The sequence below is a fragment of the Callorhinus ursinus genome, unplaced genomic scaffold (assembly GCF_003265705.2).
Source record: "Callorhinus ursinus isolate GAN/ISIS: 27379988/994484 unplaced genomic scaffold, GSC_fseal_2.0 scaffold8, whole genome shotgun sequence".
NCBI lineage: Eukaryota > Metazoa > Chordata > Mammalia > Carnivora > Otariidae > Callorhinus > Callorhinus ursinus.
In genome coordinates this window covers 32,279,448-32,306,492 of record NW_027397070.1, presented here as the reverse complement: position 1 = coordinate 32,306,492, position 27,045 = coordinate 32,279,448, and the positions used below count along the sequence as shown (strand labels likewise).

General features: G+C 40.5%; 1 protein-coding gene across 5 annotated transcripts in view; it reads left to right on the top strand.

Annotated features, from left to right (window-relative positions):
* The first annotated feature begins 282 nt into the window (after positions 1–282).
* The window catches only part of ARMH4 (armadillo like helical domain containing 4), a 128,526-nt gene continuing 101,763 nt past the window's right edge, over positions 283–27,045 (top strand). For all 5 annotated transcript variants that reach the window (XM_025869963.2, XM_073895274.1, XM_073895272.1 and 2 more), the window contains exons 1-4: positions 283–405; positions 10,105–11,539; positions 15,091–15,345; positions 17,267–17,479. In XM_025869963.2, the coding sequence (XP_025725748.1) occupies positions 10,162–11,539; positions 15,091–15,345; positions 17,267–17,479 (1,846 nt within the window). In that variant the 5' untranslated portion in view covers positions 283–405; positions 10,105–10,161. The remainder of the gene's footprint in view (positions 406–10,104; positions 11,540–15,090; positions 15,346–17,266; positions 17,480–27,045) is intronic.

The following is a 27,045-nucleotide window of genomic DNA, read 5'->3' as shown; positions in this document are numbered from 1 at the left end:
TGAGGGAGTGCTGCCTCAGAAGCCCAGGCTTCGAAGAGGGACAGCAGGGCAGGGGGTCTCCGGCGGGGTCCCAGGAGCCGGGATCGGAGCGGGACGACCCCCCCCCTCCCCCGACCCACCCCGACTCTGCCCCCGCGCGGGAGCGGAGGCGGGGAAGTGGGCGCCGAGGGGCGTGAGGCGACGGCATCGGGTGTCAGTGCCAGCGGAGGCGGGGCGGGCACATCTTCCCGCCGCCCAATCCCCAGCTCTCGCCGTGGCCTCATGAATAAGCAACAAAGCGAAGCGTCCTCCTCCTGGCTTCCCAGACGGCTGAGGGAGCCGCCGCCGCTGCAGGGGCCGCGCCGGGGATGCCCAGCGCGGGCGCCGCCGCTCTCCTCCGCGCGCTGCTCGGCTGAAGGCGCACAGGTGAGCACGGGCCCGGCTCGGGCCGCTCGAGGGGCCGCGCCTGCAGACGGGGCTCCGGGCAGAGACCGAGCCGGGGCCCCGGGGGGCGCGGGGTCGCCCCGGGAGCGCTGCGGTCCGGGGAGCGAGGCAGCCCGGGGCGCACCAGGCGTGCACCCCGAACCCCCACCGGAACGCTGTGCTCCCGCGCGGGGTGTGCTGGGGGCAGCTCGGGGCGTGCTGGGCGCGGCGCGCAGGCCTCTAGGACTCGCCGCACTCCTCGCTCCAGCCCAGCCTCCCGGCTCCGCACCAGCGCGCGGGCCTTTGTACTGGCGGGGCTTGCAGGGCTGGCTGCTTTTGTGTGGGCTTTTCTTTCTTCTCTCCCTCCACTCCCAGTCTCACGGCTGTGGTGGAGAAGTTCCTGAAGACTCCGGTTTGTTCCTTTCAGAGCATCGATCGTAATGTCCCCGATGCCAGACAGTGTCCGGCAGCCGAGGAGCGAATGGGGGCTGCAGTGGCCACCGAAATGGGTTCTGCTACTTTGCAGAAAACCAACAGTTGTGGTTTAGCGCAGAGATGGCACGGAACCTCCTTGCTCAGACCCTGACCGGTCCCCCAGGGCACGGCAGGAGGATGCTGCTTGGAAAGGTCGCTTATATTGGAAAGAGGGCCTGTGGGCTAGACACGGAGGAGGTGACTGCAGAAGGGTTGGTAGGTGTCGCCTGGAGGTGCCCAGATCTCGCACGTGCGTCCCGGTCACTGACAGAACCCAACCTTTGAGGTAACAAACATGGAAGCCCTGGCTGGTGAGCTGGCTGAAGGGAGTCGGGGTGAACAAATCTAGGACTCTCAAGAGTTTGGAGTTCTCAAAGATGAGAAATCTTTGCCTTCCCAAGCCGAGCTCGAGGATCTGCCAGGCTCTTGGCACCTAATTTCAGTGCAGAGCTAATGTGGAGGAGAGGAGAGAGGATGCTTTCAAGTGTCTGCATTCTTTCTTTGGAAGTTTTAGTTAGAAACTTAAGGGGGAGCAGGAGTGGTTCACAAAACCATTCATAGAGCTCCGAAGGACTCCTGGAGGAAGGAAAGTGTGTGGTCAGAATTTGCATGCCTCCCTTTCTTTTTGTGTATTTCCTTGATCACCCTGTTGGACTCCAAGGAGTATTGTTGAAGCCAAGCTTGTTTAAAGTCATTGACTGATTTCTGCTCACTTGCAGGCAGAAGCCCTCTGTAGCATCTATTGAAAGAAACTCAAAACCGGGGTGAGATTTCAGAGTATCAAGAGCATTGTTGCTTTTACACACAATACAGATTTAAGAGTGGTCTGACTTACTCTTATGACTAAGGTAGAGCTGTTATATTTGTCTTAATAATGAGACAAACACTTATGCAGCAGACTTGATATTGATTGTGTTTATTTGCAAAACTCCCAAGACTCTCTAAGTCTAAGGTAGCTACAGCAACAGAGCCAATTAGGGAGATGTGGAGTTGTCTTTGTTTTCATAGGAAGCTTCTTACCATTATATCCTGGTGTTTCTTGCTAGACTTTTCAATATCATAATTTGTTATTGCAGAAATGGTTTAAGGCAAGGACAGAATCAAAATGAGGTAGGCGGGCTTACCTGCTGTAGAAAATTTCCACTCTTTCAACTAAAGGTGTACTTCAGCCTTTATATTTAGCAGATGTTTGCCTGAAAAGTTGTATATGGAATTGCATTTTTGTTCATTGAATTTTGTTTTGTTTTTTGTTTTTCTCACGTAGGGAAGCTGGGTTTAATCTGTGTAGAATGAAAACTCATTCCCTAATTAAGATGTGTGGTCAATTCTGTTTTTCCATATTGTGTTTACTGGGTGATTATAAGAAAAGTATCTGAATCAAGTTTCAGCTTGAAATGTTAGATATTATGTTTATTCCTTGAAATGTCTACCTGGGGATTACTTTCTCTTTAAATGCCAGCTAGTACTTAGAGATTTTGTCAAGCAAATGAGGTTTGTGAACCACAAAGGACAGAAATGAAATGTCAAATTGGGTCATTGAAAAGAACTGTGTGATGGATGGAGAAGAGCTTGTTGACCAAGATGGATTAGGACAGGATTCTGCAAACATCAGGCAATTCCTCAGTCATTTTGTCCGCAGGAGAAGCTGAAAAAGGAAGCTCCATGGAAATATCTAGGGGAAAAAAAGGATGTTATGGATGGCTTAAATTGCTCACATTTCTGTAGTCTGAGGGGAATGTATGTCAGTATCACACTAATATGTCTTAAGTTGAATGATACTTAAAACTTTTTCTTCAAACTATTTTCATGTCTATAATCACATTTTATCTCTTTTCCACCCTTTGAAGAAAACAGAATGAGCATTGTCACCTCCACTTACAACAAGGCAACCTAGTTTCAGTGATTTGCCTAAGGTAGAGCTGGAACTTGAAGCCAATACTTAAATCTTCAGTTCAGCTTCTTTTCCTGGGGATAGGATGATGCACTGGGGGCTGTAAGCACAGACATCTTCATTTGTCTACACTGCTAACTTGTGGAGAACAAAGCTCTTGGGCTCAGAGTATGTAGAACTTAGTTGTGGTCTGCAGGGATGGTAGAGCACTTTGCTGGTAGTTGTCGGTGTAACCTTCTTGACCCCAGCCTACTTAGACTCTTCCCTGTCAGCACTGATGCTGTTTTCCTCCTGGGGAATGATGCTTTTCTTTGTGGTTACTCCGTTCTCCCTCCTACCACTGTGGCCAAACATGCTGCTAAAAGGATCATCTGTCATTCCAGCTACTTAATTTATAGTGAAGAATGACGGGGGCCAGATGATCTTAGAGCCAATATATTAAGCCAATGACATTTATCAATAGCACAGTGAATCGGAAACAAGGTAGTGTAATGCTGTGTGCCACGGTTGGGTTGATAGGGTCAGAGTCTTGATAAACTCAGGTTTAGACAAATGAAACAGCAATGGCAAGAGAACCTTAAGGATTAAAAAAAGGGAAAGGTAAGACAATGACTATTGAGGATCAGGAAAAGTACAAAATGGAAAGATTATTAAGATATAAACAAAGAAGGGAAAGAATTTCCTTTTTCCCTCATCATGCAAAGAATCACTAATTGGTTTTTAAAATGTACGATGGTCATTGGAAGGCAAGTTGACCTGAAGCTCTGAGACTTGTCACTTGTAACTGTTGATCAATTTTTTTGAGGAAATAAACTCTGAAAACCTAAAATAGAACAGAAATGAGAATACAGGTAGTTATTACTATTGTTAAAACGATACATTGAACGAGTAGCCAAATTTGGCCAGGTGATGAACAAAACATACAGTTAGAGATGGATAGACCATGGCATGTCATTGAAAATCTCCATATAATGGAGACTCTGAACATCTTTTTTCACGTTCGTAAGTGGTTATTTATATTTGCTTCACTCCAGCAAATATGTATTGAACACCTCCTCTATGTGCCTACCATTATTAGTAATTATATGGCAAACAAAGGAGGGTAAACCACCAGTGTTTGCACGCAAAGAACATACTCTTATTTGAGATGGCAAGACTTACAGATCTGATGATTTGTGCTGTGTTGGGAGAAGGGTGGGAAGAGATTGGACCAGATTTTTTTGTGACAGCACATTCTGAACATTCAGTCATGTGTTTGGCAAAGGGAGGGAACTCAAAGTCTGACAGAATTCACAAGTTCAAAAACAGACATGATCACATAGGCAAGTTAATTGTTCTCTATAAACTTGTAACTTTCTCTAAAAAAAAAAAATGGAGATTATGGTAATGCCTATCTCATTAGGTGGTTGTTAGGATTAAATAAGGTAGTTTACATAAACACTCCACACCTAGTGCATGGCATCCTCTAAATGGTGGCCATTTTTGATTGGTTATTGTCATTTTTATTTTTTTTTTAAGATTTTTATTTATTTATTTGAGAGAGAGAGAATGAGAGACAGAGAGCATGAGAGGGAAGAGGGTCAGAGGGAGAAGCAGACTCCCTGCTGAGCAGGGAGCCCGATGTGGGACTCGATCCCGGGACTCCAGGATCATGACCTGAGCCGAAGGCAGTCGCTTAACCAACTGAGCCACCCAGGCACCCTGTCATTTTTATTCTTAAGAATAAACCATCTGGATTGTATAAAATGGACTGGAGAGGAGAGAGTCTGAACAGGATCATCATTTGGGAGGCCATTAAAATAATAACCATCAGTGAAGTGATGAATATCAAGAGATATTATGAGGTGAGGGATCCACAGAGGTTGTGAATCTAGAATGTAGAGAAGAGTTCAGGATGATACCAAAGTTCAGGTGAAGAAGATGGTGTGTCTGAGGTGGCATCCAAGTATCTTCCAGGAGACAGTGAAAACCTAAGATTAGGCAGCTTTCGTCCCCAAACCCTATGCCTGCTATTTATGGTATTTGTGTTTATCCCAAGAAGAAGAATATATCAGGCAGTTTGTCACTAGCTTTTTGGCATACTCTATAGGCCTCCTGTGTCTTTTGAGTACTCTTAGGGCAATGCTCATGTTCCTTCTATATTATAAATGGAATTCAATTTCCTTTGAAAAAAGTAGCTTTGTCACTGATGAGAATGTTTTCCTATGCTGGTTCCCCTTGTGTCTACATTTTGGTAACACACTGAACAATCGTATACATTTTAGTTGGAAAAAATGTTGACCAAGTGTTTAAAAAAACCCTGGTTATTAAATCTAACAAGATGATGAAGTCTGTATTTTTTATGTTTTATGTTGTCTTTCATTTGTCTTTGTAACTTGAATATGCCTAGACTTGACAAGGAAACAGATTCTGGACTGTATCTATTTAAGATTGTCAAAGATAATGGGTGACAGAACAGCTTATCTGCCCACTGGTGGCAGAAATGCAGAACATTGTTCAGAGGCCCTTGGAGCCTGGGATACCTTGATAGCAAGTGATAGACGAAGTGCTACTGACTTGTTCTGAAAGGGATGCTTTTTAAGCTAGTGTAGCGATTTGGTTAGAGTTTATTTACCTGAATTAATTTGCACTGATGGATAATAGTGGAAAGAAAGCAGCACTGCCATGGTGTGAAAGAAAAGTTAGAGAAATATTCTTTTGTTTGTTCAGTATTCTTATGATTGAGTTAATTTAAGATAATTAAGACACAGAGTACTAATTAGCAATGAAATTTCCCCACCTCCCTTTCCCCTACAAAGCAGGCTATAGACACTCTTCTGTTTGTTCAGCCAATATTTATTTACTGAGCATTTCCTCTGTGCCAGGCTCTTTGCCAGGGAGGGGATACAATGTTGAGGAAAAAAAAAGAAAAAGGCGTATAGCCTTCAAAATATGCTTGCAGGTGATTCTTTTTTTTTTTTTTAAGGTTTATTTATTTATTTATTTATTTGACAGAGAGAGAGACACAGCAGATGATTCTTTAGTTTTAGACATATGGCTGTTAAATTGACAATGGTCAGCCTTTTCTTATTTATTCTCTAATGTCATGTAGCTCTCACTGGGGGCCAGCAAACTCATGGGAGTGGCTGTGTGAACTTGTGCTGTGCTTTGAAAGACGGAGAAAGACCTAGAACTTGAAGGTCATTTGCCAATTTATCTGAGTTGCAGACATGCTACCTGCTGTCTCTTATAGGCTGTCTTTTCTGCTTCTTTTAAAGTTCAGGCATTGCTTGCAGTAGTGGGGAGAAGGAACATATGGCTGCAATACACAGACATAGAATAGGCTCACAGTTCACCCCCATTTTTTCTGTAGTTGGATTTAGGAAGCAGGTGGCTGACACTTAATTACAGAAGGAAAGTCTTAGAGCAATGGCAGAATTCCCTTCACACAAAAATTCTAAAACTCAAGATCTAGCTGAAAATAAAACCTGGAAGGAAAATTCTGTTTGGGAAAGGCAATTGAGGTTATATTAAATCTGTATGGTTTGCTTCCCCCACTCTGATTTGTTTATAAGATTCTCCTCTCAGTCCACATGACTCCAGAACATGTAAATAAGATGTGAAACATCCATTCAATCATTTAAGTGCTTTGCCTACTTGATGGTGCCGTTGTTGGAATATGAAAACATTTGTATTTTAATTTTATGACCTGTAGATAAAAATATGAAAATGGAATCATGGAGGTAGAAAGGATTTACAATATTTTTTTGTTTAACTCCTCATTTTGTCAAAGGAAAGACTAAGGCCAGTTGCACAGTATCCCATAGCAAGTTTTTTTTTTTTTAAAGATTTATTTATTTATTTTGAGAGAGTGAGAATGAGAGAGAGAGAGAGAGAGAGTACATGAGAGCGGGGAGGGTTAGAGGGAGAAGCAGGCCCCTCGCTTAGCAGGGAGCCTGATGCGGGACTCGATCCTGGGACTCCAGGATCATGACCTGAGCTGAAGGCAGTCGCTTAACCAACTGAGCCACCCAGGCACCCCCCATAGCAAGTTTTAACAACAATAAAGCTAGGATTCAGGAATTGTTTTTCTGATTCCAGTCCATGTCCCTCTAAATTCTGTTGTTATTCACGATGGCCTGTTTTTTTCAGGTTTTTATCCAGAAGACTGGGATCATGTAGACCAAGGTTTTAGGCCACACCCTACATTGTCTGGGATGTTTAGTAAGATTTCAGTGAATGGGAAAAATATTTGTTCAGGAAAGAATAGATCAAAGTGTTCTATAGCTTTTACATATGTTCGATTATATACACTTTCATAGTTGAACTTGTCCGTACAAAGATGTAGTTTCATCAACCATGAACATTTACAGCCCTTCCGTGTTTTTGTTTTGAGGAGTGCAATTAGAGGCAGCAAGCCAAATACTCTTACCAAATCTGTTACCTGGCTATGAAGTGGGATTTTTTATGGATCGTTTAAAGTATGGTGATAACTAATGTTCAGACATAACTTGGCACATGCTATTCCCTCTTTTTCAAGTATCTTTCCCATATTCTCTCCTTTTAAAACAATGCTAGCTGCTGGTATGTAATTTAATATTTAAATAAAATTGTTACAGACTCTCCTCCCACATGTGGGAAAACTTACCATCCCTCTCACTATCTCTGAGGATTCTTGCGGGGGTGTGGTGGCTTTTTTCTGGTCACCTCTGGCTTCAGTTTTGTTCTGCTGCTAAATTTATGATCCCTGATATATGCTGTTCCTTTTCTGCACATCATCTTATTCCTATATTCTCCCAAAGTACTGTGGATTCAAAATTTTTGTCTAACAAATCATCCCTAACTTGGTGGCAATAAATGCTTATTATTTCATACCATTTCTGTGCATTAGGAATTTGGGAGTAGCCACCTTACTAGGTGGTTCTGGCTCAAAGTCTCTCAAGAAGTTGCAGTCATGATGTCAGCTGAAGGAAGCTACAGTCATCTGAAGGTTTGACTGGGGCTGGAGGATGCCTTCCAAGATGACTCATTCATGTAGTGCTGGTAGTTTGGCAGGAGGCCTTAGCTCCGAATCCAGGGGTTTCCTCTTTCCTTGTGTAGAAAAATTTAGCCTTCTTTTTCTCTTCAGCTGTCTAGGTCATGCTCTAAGGACTTGACCTTTTCTTGGTCACAAAAAGACCTAGAAATGAAACAGGGAAGCCTTGAACTTCTTAAGGGGAGAAGGCCCTATGAAAACATAAATTTTTATTTTTTATGTGTGCACATTACATGCTTAACCCAAGTAGTTTAATGATCAGACATGAAAGAAGGAAAAAATAATAACTTTTATAAAGCTTAAGTTTTTATTTTAGAATTTTCATTCCTAGGTTTAACTTTCTAGAACATCTGTAGTATCTGAGAAATTTCTGATGATGGGAAAAGAAAGGGCCCAAACAGCAAAGTAGATAAAACAAGAACTAAAACTCATAAGTTTTGGGGGAAAATTAGTAGTTTTGATACAGTTTTAGTTTTTTTTTTAAGATTTTATTTATTTATTTATTTGAGAGAGAGAGAGAATGAGAGATAGAGAGCACGAGAGGGAAGAGGATCAGAGAGAGAAGCAGACTCCCTGCCGAGCAGGGAGCCCGATGTGGGACTCGATCCTGGGACTCCAGGATCATGACCTGAGCTGAAAGGGCAGTCGCTTAACCAACTGAGCCACCCAGGCGCCCCCAGTTTTAGTTTTTAATAAGAGTTTTTTTTTTTAAATGCAATAAATCTCAATCTTATAATAGTATGTATTCAGTAAAGATTGCTAATTTAAAATGTGTTCTGTTTCTCTTAAATAGTTTTTTTCCCTTAAAAACACATTTACTTACCCGAACTCTTTTACCTTTTCTACTCCTTAAATTTTGAAACATCAGAGGTTTGCCTATAATTTTTATAGTTGTTACAGAGAAAAGAAATAATTTAAGTGTTTTAAAGAGAAATTTAAAAAAATACTTTATTTTTTTAAATAGGGCATAATTTTTAAATATGCCTGTAATAAAAGGGCATAACGACGGGCAGGGCCGGCAAGTCAGAGGGCCGGTTTGGCTGTGCGGCTACACGGGAGTGTGTGGTAGACGAGGGCTGCGTCCCATAAAGCCGAGAGCTTTTTTTTTTTTTTTTTTTGGTGCAATACACTTTTATTTTCCTTTTACCTTTGCAGTCATCTTTGAGTAATCATTGTGTAAACAATAGAATGGGATGAAATTACATTAAATTGTATGCAAATGGCTCTAGAACACCTTAATTCTGACAAGGCAATTATAAATAACTTTTTCTTTCCTTAGTAATATATATTTGCTTTTTAAAGTATATTAAAGAGTTGCCATATCTAGGGTTAGCTAGGAAAGAGCAATGGTACCATCCTGGGAGCCCACCTCCCTGAAAGTTTAGACTCCAATTTTGAAAATCCTGAGGTTTACTATTCTGTAATATATAGTCAAGCAGAGGACTACTTGGGTTGAAAGTATTTATTCTTGAAATTTAACATTTTACCTTTTTAGTTATTGCACAAAACCCTTTCTATTTTTCACTCCATCTGGGTATTCTCCCGAATTGCAAGTAAAACTCAGGTTCTGGTAGCTTCAAGTTTATCAACTTTGGAACAACAAATCCTATCACTTAAGGAGAAGTCAAATCGGAGAGGGGTACATAATGAGCAGTCTAATAGAATGGCAACATTTTATATAGCATTCTGTACGTTCCAATGAAGCAAACAAAGTAGGCTCCACACCCAACATGGGGCTCAAACAACTCCAAGATCAAGAGTCACATGCTCTACTGACTGAGCCAGCCAGGCACCCCTAAAGATACATTTTAATTGAAAATCATTTATATACTTAAAGAAACCTCTTGGATATAACTGGTATTCAGTATTTTATGATGATGTTTAATAAGTTTTAAACCATACTTGAAACTTTCTCTGAATGTAATATAAGTAAATGTGAGATTTACTTTCTATGTCTTGGATATGTTGCTATTTCTGTAGTCATTTGACTACATGATTAATAGCAGAATTTGGGGAGAATGTTACAAATGTGATTTCAAGGGTAATTTTTTCAAATAGGTATTTAAGAAACAATGGACTTAGTCCTTGAACTATGTGTACCTCTTCTAGAGAGCTTCAAGTTAAATCAGCTGCAAAATTCAGCAGGGAAAAATGAACTGGGTTATCCATGTCTCAGAGGTACCAAAGAAATAGAACAGCCCGTCTCTTCCATACCATCTCTGAGCATGAAGTCAAGACTGTTTTACTTAGGGTTTAATTTAAAGGGGCTTATTTACAAAATATACATTTATATGACAGCTTGATATGCTTTATTTTTCTGCAGGACTCAATTACTGGAATTGTCAACTTTGCTGATTTATGTGCACATTTCTCTTCCACTATGAGCAGACCAATTGCATTGCACATTTGTCTGGCATTCTGTAGCCTTGTACTTGTCAACTTTGCCACACAATGTGTGGCCTTCCCCAAAATGGAAAGAAGGGAGATAGCACATGTTCATGCAGAAACAGGGCAGCCTGAGAGGATGAACACAGATGACCTAGAAAATAACTCTGTGACTTCAAAGTGCACTCCCCAGTTGGTGGTCTCTGAAGATCCAGTGACGGTGTTAGCAGGACCATCAGCAACATCAGTAAATGAAGTATTTCCTACTAGCAAAGAAGCCCATCCAGTAGGAGCTGGGCTCATGCAGCCTAACAGCCCCAGCATTTACACTGCTACCGAGACAGTGGTCCCTGCCGAGGTGGAAATGTTCGTTTCCAGCCAGCCAGAGAGGGTGTCTCCTGAAAGCCAACTTTCCAAGGCCATGCTAATCAATCCTATCCCTGCAACTGCTCCTCTGAGTGTCGAAGAGAAGGAGGAACGCTTGAGTAGTACCATCATTCAGCCCATCGTTGAAGGGACCACAGAAGCAACACAGGGTTTTCTGAACTATGTGGATGATCAGTTGTTTGCAACTGAAAGTCGGGAAAGAGTTAGTCTGGGACATTTACCTTCATCTGATATGAATACTAAAGGAATGCTAACCGCCAGTCCCAGGACTGAGAAATTTGAAGCAGACACAGAACACAGGGCAGCTTTTTTTCCTGGTGCTGAGCCCGTAGTGGGCACGGAGCCTGGAAGCCCCATGCCTGAGAGGGAGAAGCCTTCGCAGATGACAGCTGATCGTACCCAGACTGCTGCCATCAAGCACTGGCTCACAACCTCTGAGTACACCCTGAGTGTTGAGCCAGCAACTGACAGGCTGCTGGGAGCCCCAGGAATCCCAGTGAGTGTCAGCATGGCTGTTCCAGCTGCCTCTGTCGGAAGTGATGAGTGGGATGACACCAAGTTAGAGAGTGTAAGCCAGATACAGACCCCAAAGCTTGGAGACAACAGAGAGACTCAGGTGGGAGCGGAAATGTCTCAGACAGCCCAGGAAACCGATAATGACCCTATGGAAGGTATGGAAGAGGGCAAACCTATGACCGAGGCTGCAGAGGTGGCTCTGGGGATCCTAGAAGGGGAAACACCCATGCGGACAGCCCTGCTAATGGCACATGGGGAGGCGCCATCATCTGCCTTCGCCGATCAAAGTTCCTTTACTCCCACAAGTCCTATGGAAGATAGGAAAGTCTCTGTTGTCAGCCTCTTCCAAGATACTGCAGACTTCATGGAGTCCACTAGGGAAAATGATGCAATGGTTTTCTTAGAGACCCCTGTTTCCATCTCAGAATATGAATCTGAGGCTCATCAACCATTGGGAAATACACTGAAAGGTAAAAGAAAGAAAGAAAAACAAGCTTTGTTTAATTTGGAATGTTTCAATCTGATTTTATTTTTTTAAATTGAGAGGTAATTGACATATAGCATGGTATTAGTTTTAGGTCTTGTTTTATGGTTTTTTTTTAAGTGATAATTTAGAAGTAAGTTATCTAAGTTTTAATGAAAAGCAAAAGTACACAAAGAAAAATATATTTTGTATAAAAATTACACCCAAATATAACCTCTGCATACAGGGCATGATATTCAACTGGGAACCATTTGTCCCCACCCCCATCATTTGGCAGTTTTGGAGACATTTTTGGTTGTTATAACAGAGGGGTGCCCCTGGCATCTAGTGGGTAGGGGCAAAAGAGGCTGCTAAATATCCTAAAGTCCCCATCCACAAAGATTTTTCTGAGCCCAAATGTCAATAGTGCTGAGAAGCCCTGATACAGACTGATAGCTTTCAAACATGTTATTATGAAAATGTATAACTACTCAGGAAAATGTTAAAGAATTGGCTATATATTTAAGTGGTATAATAAACAGTATAGGATACTTATTTACACATTGTTGTAAAAAATACTTACATCCCTGATATTTCTTACCAAAAAGCTTTACATAAATGTTTATCTTATAGCATTAGCCATATGAGTTCTTTGACTTTGTTTTCCCAAAAAGGTATTCATCTAGAAATTAGAAAAAACCCCAATACTGATAAATCCTCTCTGCTGGCTTGATTTAACACTGCTTCCTCTTGGTCTTTATATCTGTGAATTTTATGAGCTGACGAGCCTTACATTTGTTGCTGATGGATAATGTTTTTCTTTTGGTATGTGTAGTTGGTCAGATAACAGCATGAGGGAAGGATAGACTTAGTGTAATGTGCATATGCTTACTCCAAATTGTTTTGGAATATGTACATCTTGTTACTTCAGCTAAGTAGCCTAATTAATGGAAATATCAAATTAGCAATGTGCTTTATAAAGTGTTGAGATTGAATTGAAATGATAAGATTGAATTTTACATGTCCTATTCATTTTTTAAAGACTGTGAAAGACCTAGTATACTATAAATTTTCATAGAAGCTTCGAGAAATTGGGATGCCTGGGGGGCTCAGTTGATTAAGCGTCTGCCTTCAGCTCAGGTCTGGGATCGAGTCCTACATCAGGCTTCTTGCTCAGCAGGGAGCCTGCTTCTCCCTCTGCCTGCTGTTCGCCCTGCTTGTGCTCTCTTTCTGTCTCTCTGACAAATAAGTAAATAAAGTCTTAAAAAAAAGAAGAAGCTTCAAGAAATTGTTTTGTACGTTGGTTTTTAAAATTCCATTAAGAGAGTTGGATCTCCATGACCATGAAGATATTGGATATGACTACAAGAAGTTTACTTCGATTTTCCATAACATTTTAAGATATTCCTGGAGCGTTAAGTCATATAGTTCCAGATTATTCATCGCATAATTGAATCTGTGATTCTTATGTATTAGAATTGCATTAGCTTGTATTAATACAGCCTAAAAAGTAAAATGAATTTGGTGATTGTCTGATTATTATTTTGATTATTGGATATACTCCTTACTTTGTCATAATTGCTTCACTTAACTATAGTCTCTCTCTTTTCTTAAGTTTATTTATTTTTTAGTAATCTCTACACCCAATGTGGGGCTCGAACTCATGAAGCCTAAGATCAAGAGTCACATGCTCTTCTGACTGAGCTAGCCAGGTGCCCCTCCACTACGGTCTCTTAATAGGCAACTTCTTTTTATTCCCAGCACATAGCACAATATCTGGCACATAGCAGGTGCTCCATAGATACTAAGTCAGTGGGTGCGTAAATGAGGATAGAGAACCATTCAGACTGAAATTATACAATTTGACTGCCTGCAATGTTCAACTTAATCAGAAAGTTTCTAAATGTTCTTTGTAGAGAGAGGAACAGTTAAATAATTCCTTTCACTTTAATTTTTTTGTTGTTCAAGCTAAAAAGAATATGAAAAACTGAGATTATTGACAACAGTAGTTAGAGAATAGCCAGAAAGCTTTCTACCTGTTTTCTGGTGATTATAAGTCTTTTTCAGAAGTAAACAACTGGGGTGCCTGGGTGGCTCAGTCGTTAAGTGTCTGTCTTTGGCTCAGGTCATGGTCCCGAGGTCTTGGGATCGAGTCCTGCTTTGGGCTCCCTGCTGGGCGGGAAGCCTGCTTCTCCATCTCCCATTCCCCCTGCTTGTGTTCCCTCTCTCGCTGTGTCTCTCTCTGTCAAATAAATAAAATCTTAAACAAAAATTAAAAAAAAAGTAAACAACTCAAATGCCAATCATTTAAGGGCCTAGGAACTACTTAGGACATTATCTTCTTTAGGATATGCAATGATTTGTTTGTGTTTTTGGTTATTATGAACAGATGAGTAACCTGAGATTATCATCAGTTCTCAGATTCAGCTTATTCTTTCACAGGTTCAATTGAAGGTCAGGTTTTAAAAGTCATCTATAATAATTATCATATTATTATTTTTTCTTTACAGTAAGTAGGGAGAATGAGAGATGTGAAGAAATTTTGAATGATAATTTTAAAATTTCCAGCACTGTTTCTAGTTCTTACTCTTTTTTTCTCTGATAACAGTCACCACTCAAAGTTGATATTTGTTGAATACTTATATAATACCGGGGTATGTGCTAAGTGTTTTACATGTGTTGTCTATTTATTTATTTATTTATTTATTTATTTATTTATTTATTTGAGAGAGAGAGAGAGAGAGAGAGCGCACACACGAGAGCTCGAGCTGGGGTGGAGGGGCAGAAGGAGAGGGAGAGAATCTCAAGCAGATTCTCAGCTGATTGCTGATCACAGAGCCCGGGGAGCAGGGAGGGGCTCCATCTCACAACCCTGAGATCATGACCTGAGCTGAAACCAAGGGTCTGAAGCTCAAATGACTGAACCACACAGGGGCCCTTAAAGTCTGCATTCTTGACACTATGATACATGGCTTCCATGGAATGTATTAATACCTACCTCCCCTTAGTACACATTGGAAGATAAAATAATGCCCACCATATACTTAGTAGTGTGTGTATATAGCATATAATCGAATTATATGTGTATATAGCATGTAATAGAAACTCAGAAACCTTAGTTACTGTAATAATAACTCGTTTATTCAAAATGCTGGCTTTCCTTTCCCCTTTAGAAATGCAAATGTGAAAATTAATATATATAAGTGCTGAGAATTTTTGAATGTAACTTAGAACCGTATAATTTGTTTCTTAACAAACTGGTTATGTTGATATTTATAAGAGGGAGCTCAACTGTTGATCTTTCTATTTTGTTTTGGATTTTATGTTTTACATATTAACTTCTTTATCTTGGTCTTAGATTGATTCATCGCTCCTGAAAGCAGCAACACTGAAAACATTTATTTGCTGGCATTTTGTGTCTAAGCGATCCGTTTGCCTTCTCATACCCTGAAATAGCTGTCTTCTTTTTTTTTTTTTTTCCAATTTATTAATTATAGAGTGACATTTTAAGGTATGGGGAATTTGTCTATTTTAAAATGTTGTATCCCCCCTTTTAAGACATCATCACTCAAGAGATGACAACAGCTGTTCAAGAAGCAGAAGCCACTTTATCACTGGTGACACAAGAGCAGCAGGTTTCTAGCCTCGAGGTTACTGGAGAAAATTGTAAGACTGGGGAAGGGAAAGAGCCCCCCTCCACCACATCTGGTGTTCCTGCTGTTACTCAGCTGTCCAGGAGGTGGGAGCCTCTGTCCACTACAGTTTCAACTACAGCCTTGCCTCTCTCTTTTGAAGTCACTTCTGCTCTGGAAGGTTTGTAAAGGGGGGGGCGCGCGCACGGGGGGGACTTGGACTCAGAATTTTGGGGGTGGATCTTTTCTGAGTTATAAGCAATAGAATGAGTGTGGCAGCTGGCTCTGTCCCCAGGGTATACACACACATCTCACCTGGAGAGTGAACCGGAAAGGTGGGTGAACTCTCTGTTGTTTGGAGGGATGTGACAAAGCCTAACAGGATGAGGGGGTAGTTCCCAAGTAAAACCTGGTGGCTCATCGCTGGGGCCTGGGAAGGCCAGAGCTCCTGAGAACTCTCTCCTTGTTTGACAGCTCTGGCTGCTAGGAGCCAGGGGGTGAAGTGAAAACAGTGAGGACCTCAGTTCAAATCCCAGCTTTGGCCCTCACTAGTATTGTGGCCTCAAGCAAGTCTCCTCACGTGTCCAAGCTTGGTTTGTGCATCTCTAAATAATGCCTACCTATCTTACAGGTTATTCTAAGGATTCGAAATAATGGCTACAAAGTGCTTTGTATATAGGAGGCCCTCAAATGCTCTGATATCTTAAGGAGAGCAAAGTTTTTAAATCTTGGTGATCATCAGAATCACCTGGAAATTACAAAAATTATTATTATTTAATTATTGTTTTTGGACCTCATGTCTCTATCGCATTATTGGTCTAAGTAAAGACTTTTATTTATTAACTGAGTTATTTTTAACAAAGTAATAAATATCTCCTAATCCTGCCCCTCCAAAAAAACTCTAGGGCCTGGTCAGTAACCTACATGTAACCCCATCATCCTTCCCACTTCACACTTGTCCTCTTCTGGTGTTGTCATCTTGAATCTTGTGTTTCTCATTTTCTTGGTTTCCTGCTCTCTTAGTTTTATAGCGTCTGTATTTATGCCTAAAATTATGCATTTAAAACATATTTTAGTAGTTTTTAACTTTATAAAAACAGTATTGTGCTGCAGATAGCCTTTTTGGGACTTGTTTGTTTCACTTAATAGTCTATGGCTAAGATTTACTTACTGTGAATCTTTTGTTTTGACTGTTTATAATATTCCACTATGAAAATCGATCACAGTTTATTCATCTCATCTTCGTCCAGTCTCTCCTAGCAGTTTGCATTTGGGTCATTTCCAGGTTTGGCTATTGTGAACATTGCTTGCTGCCAGGCATAGTCTCTTGTATATTCTCCATTGGACACGTGCAGGAGTTTCTCTTGGTTATATACCTAGAGCTGGGCTCTAGGTATGAATGTTTGACTGTAGGGGGCAATGCCTCACTATTTTCCAAAGTGGTTGCACCGATGTATATTCCTAGCAGCAATGTATGTGAGAGTCTGTGGATCCATATCCTAGGAGCTTTAAAAAATAGTTTTTCCAGCTTCTCCACAAAGGAGATTCTGATTCAGTAAGTTGGGATAGGTGGAAAGCATGGAGATGGACTTCTAAAAAATTACCTCAGAGATTCTGATGATCTACCAGACATGAAAAATTATACTATTCTAGAGTTTTTTATATTTGGGAAAACCTGGGGCTAAATCTGGCTGCGTTGAAATTGAGCATATTCTAGGCACAGATAGTCTTGCCCTTTGGCTTGATTTTTAAAAGTAGTCTTAGGCATATATTTTAATACTTTTTTGTTACATTTTCTATCTTTGGCAGTAAATCATATAAAATTGTGCAAAATCTGTAATATTGTCAGTAAAATAAATGGGAAATCAAAATTTAAAAAAGAAAGTTCTGATTTGAGACAATACATCTTCCCAGACGATAAAGTGCCTTGCATAGCTGGATTGATGCCCTGTGGGAAGGGGGGAGCTGGTCTAAAGTGCCAGACTTAGTGTATATAAGATACTGGTTTCATTGATCATTTCTTGCTTAAAAAGCAGAAAGATATGTATACATTTCCCCTAATGATCATCTTTGGGTCAAGTGCTATTTCTTGTGTTTGACAGACCTAATAGACACTGTGACGGGGCCAAACGAGGAATTGTTCACACCAGTTTGGGGCTCTCCAGTGACTCCCCCTGGAATAATGGAGGAAGCCCCCAGCCTTTTCCCAGCACTTCCTGATTCTGAGGCTTCCTCGGAGAGAAGAACCGTTGTCCCATCCATTAGCCATGTTAATACGGCTGCCTCATATGGCCTGGACCAACTTGAATCTGAAGGTACCCGTGCTTTGAAGGGGTCTTTTCTAGGACTGATTGACAGAGTCACTGAGCAAATGTTTTTGAGAAAAGACTAAGGAGAAATGTATTCCATCTGCAGTGTAGATCAGGGGTCAGTAAACTGTGGCCTGGTCAAATCTGGTCTGCCATCTATTTTGTATGACCTCCAAGTTAAGAATGATCTTTACATTTTCAAATGATTGAAAAAAAATTAGAAGAAGCATAATATTTTGTGACATGTAAAAGTTAAATAAAATTCAAATTTCAGTGTTCCTAAATAAAGCTGTCTTGGGACCCAGCTGCACGTGCTCATTTACATCTTGTCTGTGGCTACTTTTGTGCCAGATCAGCAGAGTTGAGTAGTTGTGACAGAGACCGCACACAAAGCCTAAAACATTTACGATATGGCCCTTTACTGGAAAAGCTTGTTGACCTCTGGTCTAGGTCAGTAGTTCTTAACTACAGGTGAACATTAGGATCATTTTGGGGAGGTTTCAAAAAATTCTGATGCCTGATTCCCCCTGGATTTTCTTAGGTGGAAGTTTTAATGTGGATTGTGTTTTCACAGCACTGCTCTGGTTGTTAGTGCTGGGTTTTGTTTTTTTTTTTAAGATTTTATTTATTTATTTGAGACAGAGAGAATGAGAGAGAGAGAGAGAGAGAGAGAGCACATGAGAGGGGGGAGGGTCAGAGGGAGAAGCAGACTCCCTGCCGAGCAGGGAGCCTGATGCAGGACTTGATCCAGGGACTCCAGGATCATGACCTGAGCCAAAGGCAGTTGCTTAACCAACTGAGCCACCCAGGTGCCCTAGTGCTGGGTTTTTTTGTTTTGTTTTGTTTTTTCTTTATGAACATTTCCGGGTTAGGATGTTGGACTATTTTGAGAGGAGGAGTCTCTTCACCTGTTACAACTGAGAAATGCATGCCAAATTATACTTTCCAAGACATTGGCTGTGAGCATGAAAAAGATGCCTGGAGCCCAGCCGCACATCCACAAACAAGAAGACTGGAAATGTGATGAAAGGTCATTTAATTAATCAGCATTTTGGCAGGTGAACGGCTTCTGGCTGGGGGTGCAGAATGTCCAGAGATTTGTAATGCTGAGTTTCTAAAACTAATCTAGAGGACAGGTAAGCTTTTAGGCACTAAATTAGCCATGGGCTTGATGCAGTAAAGACATAGGATGTGCTATTATTTGATATTTTGTCTCCTGTAGAGCAGGGAAGGTGGTTCACCCGGTTTGCCACAGACTCTATCCCAGACTCTCAGGGTAACACTGGCAGTTTTCTGGCAGAGAAACATGACATTTTAGGAGTATTTTAGAGAATGCCATAGTAGGATGCTGGTTTAAGAAATGGATCAAAGCAAGCTCTGAGGCTAACAGCTCTTGCACTCCACATTGAGATAAAAATTGTATGACTTGGAGGTTAATCTCATATTAGCTGTCTGCTCTCCTTGACGCCATCTGGAAAAAGCAGGTTCCCTCAAATTAACCTGAGTTGGAGATGACAGCTTTACCTGACAGGGCTCATTAAATCAGAGAAAAAAAATATATTTGTGAGTAATCCATACTTGTGAAACCGCAATAATTTTCTAAATTTAGTAGATGATGGCAGTTGCATTGAAATATGTGAGAATTTTCTTGACTTGCCTAAGATGTCCCGGAGTTTTAATGCTTTTCTTCTACACAATTCGATTCCAGCTTCTTTTTGAGAATATATTTTGTCAGTTTTTGATTGAAATTATGATCCTCATCAAGGCTTATGAAAGACATTATTGGTTTAAAAATATCCTTTCTGCTACATTATTGGGCTGAAGACAAGAGTTTGAATGAACGCACCTTTTCTCCTAGATCCTGGGAAGTATCATTTATGTTTAATTAGTGTACATTAATAATGTCACAGTTAATTTTATGCTGGTGCATCTACTCCTCTGGACTATGCTTATTTAAACAGATAAGCCTACTAGACTCCTGTATGTGTTGGAGGCCTCCAGTTTCAGTGCATGTTTTTCCACCTTGTCCAGGAATGTAAGCTTTGGGGGAAGGGTTTTAATTCTATATAGGCTTATACCTAGAGGCAGATAATTTATTCTTATCCAGAACAGTGGGTTGTGCTATGTCAAGTTACCTGCCTTTCAACTTTTAATCTCTGTGATGAGTTGACAAATGACATACAGTTCTCCAGCTTGTGTTTATTTAATTATATTATTAAACTCCTTATATATTATTTTAGTATCTTCTTTCCCACTAGGGGACAGAAGCACTTCTCCAGAGAATGGAGTATTTTTCTCAATGGGTTATGGGCAAGACCTGCCCTTATTAGACAGCAGACAACCAAGAAGCCAAGAACCTTTGTGGAAATTTCTGAATGTTTATCCTTTAAGGGATAATTAAGGGCTCAAATGAACCTCAAATTTGTACCTAATTGGCACCCTGTCATCTTTGTCTCCTTCTTTACGTCTCTAAAACATATTCACTGAGTGTCTTAGTTTTCTAGGGCTACCATAACAAAATACCACAAACTGGATGGCTTAAAACAACAGAAATTTATTCTCCTGTGGTTTTAGAGCCTGGAAGTCTGAAATCAAAGTGTAGGCAGGGCCATGCTCCTTCCAGTGCCCCAAGACAGGGGGGTCATTCTTGCTTCTTCTGGCTTCTGGTGACCTCACGAGTTCCTTCACTTGTGGCAACGTAATTGCAACCCCTGCCTCCATGTTCCCGTGGCTGTGATCCTTCAGTGTGTCTCTCTGCCCATATTTCCCTGGTCTTACAAGAACACCAGCCATTGGATTAGGACTCACCCTGATAACTTAATCTTCGCTTGATTATATCTGCCAGTATCTTATTTTCGAAGAAGGTCACATTTATAAGTGTGGCAGGTTATATGTATATTTTTTTTCTGGGGATGCAATTCAGTGCATAACAAGGATCTGCTTCTGAGAAGTTTGCCAGCTGGGCTAAAGGCAGATGTGCTCCGGCTCTGTAACACCCACCTGAGAGACGTGCATTGGTAGAGCCCGAGAAGTTTCAGTATGTTTTACATTTTCCCGTTGCTGAAGAAAGCCTGCCTCGATAAATGTGTATTGCCTTGTGCCTTTCGGTAGGTCTTTTACCTTGTCAGCAAAAATGTGGTGTGATTTTTCTGTCACAGGGTTGATGTTTTCTGTCACCTTGCCTGATATGTTTTACTTCTCTGTACTTTTTTTTTAAGGGAATAAATATTTTCAGGGTGATAAAAAATGCATTATACTTATCTCAGGCGTAACTCCACTAGGGCTGCATTCATCATCTTTGACATATAAACATGGCGAAATGTTCTAATTTTTTATTCAAAGTAGGATAATGGCAAGTTAGTTGCATGTATATAACTACATAAATGAATTTTTGGACATGATCTCTGTATAGGTTGATATCTGTTTTTTGGTGAATATTAATGTCTTTCTCTGCTCCAAAATGGGAACTTAACAATTTCTGATTACTTATGAAAATTTGCTTGGATTTTTTTTATCTGGGTTAACTGTCCTTATATTTTAACCCTAATAGCGAATGGACTAGGTCTTTCAATATTTCTTACTTAAAGAAGTTCTGCTTTTTTTTTTTTTTTAATTTAAAGATCCATTTATTTGAGAGTGCACACATGTGTGTGCACAGGTCAGAGGAGGGGCAGAAGGTGAGAATCTTTAAGCAGACTCCCTGCTGAGCATGGAACTCCTGGTGGGTTCCATCCCACAACCCATGAGATCACGACCTGAGTTGAAACCAAGAGTCACTTGCTCAACTGACTGAGCCACCCAGGAGGCCCCCTGATTTCTGTGTTTTGGAAATCCAACTGAGGGTATCTATTTTTTTTTAAGACTTTTTTTTTTTTAAGATTTTATTTATTTATTTGAGAGAGAGAGAATGAGAGACAGAGCACAAGAGGGAAGAGGGTCAGAGGGAGAAGCAGACTCCCTGCTGAGCAGGGAGCCCGATATGGGACTCGATCCCGGGACTCCAGGATCATGACCTGAGCCGAAGGCAGTCGCTTAACCAACTGAGCCACCCAGGCGCCCTGAGGGTATCTATTTACTCTGAATAAATCAAACTTATTTTAGCCTTTCCTGTATTCCCACAGAAGATGGGCATTTATCTGTGCTGAAAAAATGTAACAATAATTCCATAGGGTGGAAGGTTATTGCTTTAACAATTCAATATTCAGAAAAAAATCAATTGTGGGTTTATTTGTCCCAAGTACTAGGCTTCTAAGTACTTGTGAGAGGTCAGAGTACAAAAACAAAGATTTCTTGTGATTAGGTTTTGGCAGTCCTTCCTCACACCCCCAGCCTTCCTCCCTTAATGTTTGGAAGGCAATATCTGGGCCTTCCACCTAGTGGGAAATGGGAAACTACTTGGTGCTCGTCATGGTGCTGGCCAGACAGACTTGGGAACATGGTGAATTTGCTTGGATTGTCTCAAGATTGCCCTAGGTTAGCTTACTGCTCGTCTGTAAGAGAAGAAGAAATACCAGTGTCCCTGGGCTGGAGAAGGTGAATTCTTGATCTGACTGATCCTATTTAATGTCTTTCTGTAGGCATGATAGGGTGAGTGAGTGTTGGGGCTGCTAATTCAGTGCTATTATCCCAGACAGTTCCCATTTCCTCATATTCCAAAGGCCCATTTATTATGGGCTTTCTTGAACAAACTCACAGTAATTGATTTGCTGGAGAATTACCTTTTTTTTTTTTTTAAACTTACAATGTATGTTATATGTAAACATATAACATATTACCTTTTTTAACATAGAAAGAGATTTTTTAATTCTTAGTATCCAACAGGAAAGTCATGTTTAACTTTTCTTTAGCATCTTGGTTTTTAAAAAATAAGATGAGGGCGCCTGGGTGGCTCAGTTGGTTAAGCAACTGCCTTCGGCTCAGGTCATGATCCTGGAGTCCCAGGATCAAGTCCCGCATCGGACTCCCTGCTCAGCGGGGAGTCTGCTTCTCCCTCTGACCCTCTTCCCTCTCGTGCTCTCTGTCTCTCATTCTCTCTCTCTCAAATAAATAAATAAAATCTTTAAAAAAAATGAAAGAATTATAAAAAAATTACAATAAAATATAAGATGAGATATATCATTTAACTTTAGTTTTTTCTTTTTTAGTCTTTTAGTCTTTTTTTCCCTTGTTTTTTTAAAAAATTTTTATTGTTATGTTAATCACCATACATTACATCATTAGTTTTTGATGTAGTGTTCCATGATTCATTGTTTGTGCATAACACCCAGTGCTCCACGCAGAACGTGCCCTCTTTAATACCCATCACCAGGCTAACCCATCCCCCCCACCCCCCTCCCCTCTAGAACCCTCGGTTTGTTTCTCAGAGTCCATAGTCTCTCATGGTTCATCTCTCCCTCCAATCCCCCCCTTCATTTTTCCCTTCCTTCTCCTAGTGTCCTCCAGCTATTCCTTATGTTCCATGAATAAGTGAAACCATATGATAATTAACTTTCTCTGCTTGACTTATTTCACTTAGCATAATTCCCTCCAGTTCCATCCATGTCGATGCAAACAGTGGGTATTCATCCTTTCTGATGGCTGAGTAATATTCCATTGTATATGTGGACCACATCTTTATACATTTGTCTGTTGAAGGGCAATCTCAGCTCCTTCCACAGTTTGGCTTGTGGACATTGCTGCTATGAACAGTGGGGTGCATGTGCCCCTTCTTTTCACTACATCTTTATCTTTGGGGTAAATACCCAATAGTGCAATTGATGGGTCATAGGGTAGCTCTATTTTAACTTTTGAGGAACCTCCATACTGTTTTCCAAAGTGGCTGTACCAATTTGCATTCCCACCAACAGTGTAGGAGGAGTCCCCTTTCTCCACAACCTCTCCAACATTTGTTGTTTCCTGCCTTGTCAATTTTTGCCATTCTAACTGGTGTAAGGCGGTATCTCAATGTGGTCTTGATTTGAATTTCCCTGATGGCTAATGATGGTGAACATTGTTCACTCTAATTGTGTTAAGAAGGAATACAAGTTTTGGCCTTTGTTCTTGGAAATGCTTTGGATTTCATTTTGCCTCAGTAACAGAGCCACTTAAATGATATACAAATGGGGAAGATGAGTAAAAGAGTATTTGATGGAATATGACCTTTGTTTGACTTTTAGTGATGAATTGATTTGCTGAATTAGATGCTGAATTCTCCCCTCCATGCTTGTTCTGGAAAAAAGCAATGGAAATTTAATAAAAATTAATAATTTTATAACTATTAACATGAACACAGGAAACATCTAATACCATTGCCAACTACATTAGGGAAGGATGATCTTTTTTTTTTTTTTACTTGTTTTTATCTTTGCATCTTCACATATATTACATGACACAGAATTGCTGGTGATTTCAGTTATCGATTGCCTTTTATAGTAAGTCATTTTGTTGTCTTGTCCTGAAGTCATCATACTTTCTCTGGCGTTTATGATAGATCTTTGTTTTTAAGTACCAATATGTTAGTCCAGTAAATTACTTAGGACTCGGAATGGTCATTCCATGTTTGCTATTCATGTTCACAAAGCCAGTGGTATTTCAGAAATATTTAAAATCAATATTATGATGTATTACCCTAAAGCTTTGCTTATAAATTCTGCTGTTGAAGAAAGATAACTGACATGACTAAATTTTCTAGTATGCTTTCTTATAAGGAATTCATTTATTGGTATGATCTCAATTAAGCAAAAATTATCCTGGAGCTGACTTTTTCCTTTTTTTTTTTTTTTTTTTTTTTTTGGAGCGTTTGTTGCCCCCCGCTAGAAAGTAGAAAGTTAGTACTGCTTAGTAAAACTCACCCTTAGACACACATGAAATTTTACATGAAGGCTCAGGATGACAAAAGGATTTTGCCTTATGTATATCCAGAGGTTTTGTTCATTCATTTATGTGCACATTTAGCAAGTATTTGTTTGGTGATTCAGATAATAAAAAAGAAGAGATGGGAGTGGATCTTGCATAAATGTTAGTAGAAGAGTTAAGACAGATACATAAATAACAGAAATACAAGGTAGAGGGGCACCTGGGTGGCTCAGTTGGTTAAGCGACTGCCTTCGGCTCAGGTCATGATCCTGGAGACCCGGGATCAAGTCCCACGTCGGGCTCCCTGCTCAGCAGGGAGTCTGCTTCTCCCTCTGACCCTCTTCCCTCTCGCGCTCTCTCTCTCTCATTCTCTCTCAAATAAATAAATAAAATCTTTAAAAAAAAAAAAAGATCATCCATTATTTTTAAAAAAAAAAAAAAAGAAATACAAGGTAGAAGGTGGGAAAGTATCACATAACATATATATACTCATTGTTCTATTGATATTTATAAAAAAATAAGTGATGACAGACTCAAAAATATGGAAAACATTCTAAAGGGTGGTGAATAGATACCACATATACCACACTAGCTGTCAGTTTACAGACATGTAATCAAGCATATTTTTCTAATTAGGTTATTGGTAGATGAATTATTTCTTTTTAAAAATTTATTTATTTATTTATTTTTAAAGATTTTATTTATATGAGAGAGAGAATGAGAGAGAGAGAGAGAACATGAGAGGGGGGAAGGTCAGAGGGAGAAGCAGACTCCCTGCTGAGCAGGGAGCCCAATGTGGGACTCGATCCCGGGACTCCAGGATCATGACCTGAGCCGAGCTTAACCAACTGAGCCACCCAGGCGCCCCTTTTAAAATTTTTTTTTAAAGATTTTATTTATTTATTTGACAGAGAGAGAGAGAGGGAGAGCACAAGCAGGGGGAGTGTCAAGCAGAGTCAGAGGGAGAAGCAGGCTCCCTGCTGAACAGGGAGCCTGATGTGGGACTCCATCCCAGGACCCCGGATCATGACCTGAGCTGAAGGCAGTTGCTTAACCAACTGAGCCACCCATAGATGAATTCTTTCTTAAGAATAGGATTTTTTATAACTTTTTAAAAAGATTTTTTATTTATTTGAGAGAGAGAGAGAGCGTGCACAAGCAGGGGGAGGGGCAGAAGAGAAGCAGACTCCCCACTGAGCTTGACAACGCTGAGGTCATGACCTGAGCTGAAATCAAGAGTCTGATGCTTAACGGACTGAGGCACCTGGCGCCCCAAGAATAGTTTTTAATAACAGAAGCAGCTGCCTTTCAATGTAGAGGAGGCACCCAGGGGCTCCGTCTCAGGCTACCAAATATTTGATTTGTAGGAAACTGCAGCATGTCTCTCTCGAGGAGGATGTTCAGAACGCAGGCAAAAGGATTGGTTCTGAGTGATTCATCTGGGCTCGTACTCCAGTGTTGTGAATCTTTGTGAGGACTGGTCCAAACGGGGCTTTCCATGTGTGGTGGTTTTGTGCAGTTGTGGAAGCAAACGTGTAGCTTATAACCACATAATAGGCTGTGGAGATTTCAAAGGCATTTTAGATATTTGCAGAAAATTAAGGCATTTTTAAAAGGCATGCTTTTTCAGTGTGAAGCTACACATAACTATCCTTTACTGGTATAAACATGATAATTTTATTGCATTGGAGTACAATCACAAAGTTTAACAATGTATAAAATAACATAAGGATATTATCAACTGCACTTTATCAGGCTGTATTCATAACCATGAAGTTGTTTTGGCATCAGATTACCTCTTATCACTTCAGTGTATACACAACCCCAAAGGGAGAGAGTAGAATAAAAACATAATGCATCAATTTGAATGGCCTTAGAAGATTTTAAGAATGTTCACACTTGGAAACATTGCATTTGTCTTGAAAGATTAACATTGATTCTGCCTAAATTTACCACTGCCTTTTCTTCTTCCGCCATACTACCTCCTTCTACATTGTTCTCCAAACAAAATATTCTATGGAAATTTCTTCTATTAAAAACGTGGAAAGAATCTCCAATGTTTTATTATGAGAAGGAGATTCTCCAGGTGGGCAGAGGGCCCGACACGGCTCCCTCAATTTTCTCAATTTTCTCTCATCTGCTACACGTGTTCTCTGAGGGGTCTTATATCCTATTAAAACTCTAGCCCAGGGACGCCTGGGTGGCTCAGATGGTTAAGTGTCTGTCTTCGGCTCAGGTCATGATCCCAGAGTCCTGGGATCAATCCTCGTATTAAGATCCCTGCTCAGTGGGGGGCCTGCTTCTCCCCCTTCCTCTGCGTCTCCCCCTGCTCATATTCTCTCTCTCTGTATCTCTGTGTCTCGAATGAATAAATAAAAAAAATCTTAAAAAAAAAAAAGACTCTAGCCCGAGCAAAAGTGAAAACCCTCTCGCTTGTGTAGAAATTCAAAAAAATACTTGGCTTGAACCTAAGGGAACACAAAGCAAATAAAACAAGAAAATAAAAGAAACACAAAGTGAATTAGGCTCACAACATACTGATTTCTCTGATCTTACCTTAGCTAATAAGCTCTCAGGGCTCCCAGACCCTGACCCATTCCACTCTCCGAGGTTTTTTTTATATTCTATACCCAAAGCGTTAGAATAGTTTTCAAGTACCTTGCCAGGCTTTCTGGCTACTCAGCTCTTGCCTTGTTTCCTATACAGAGTGTAACTTCTTTTTTTGTCTTCCTCCTCCC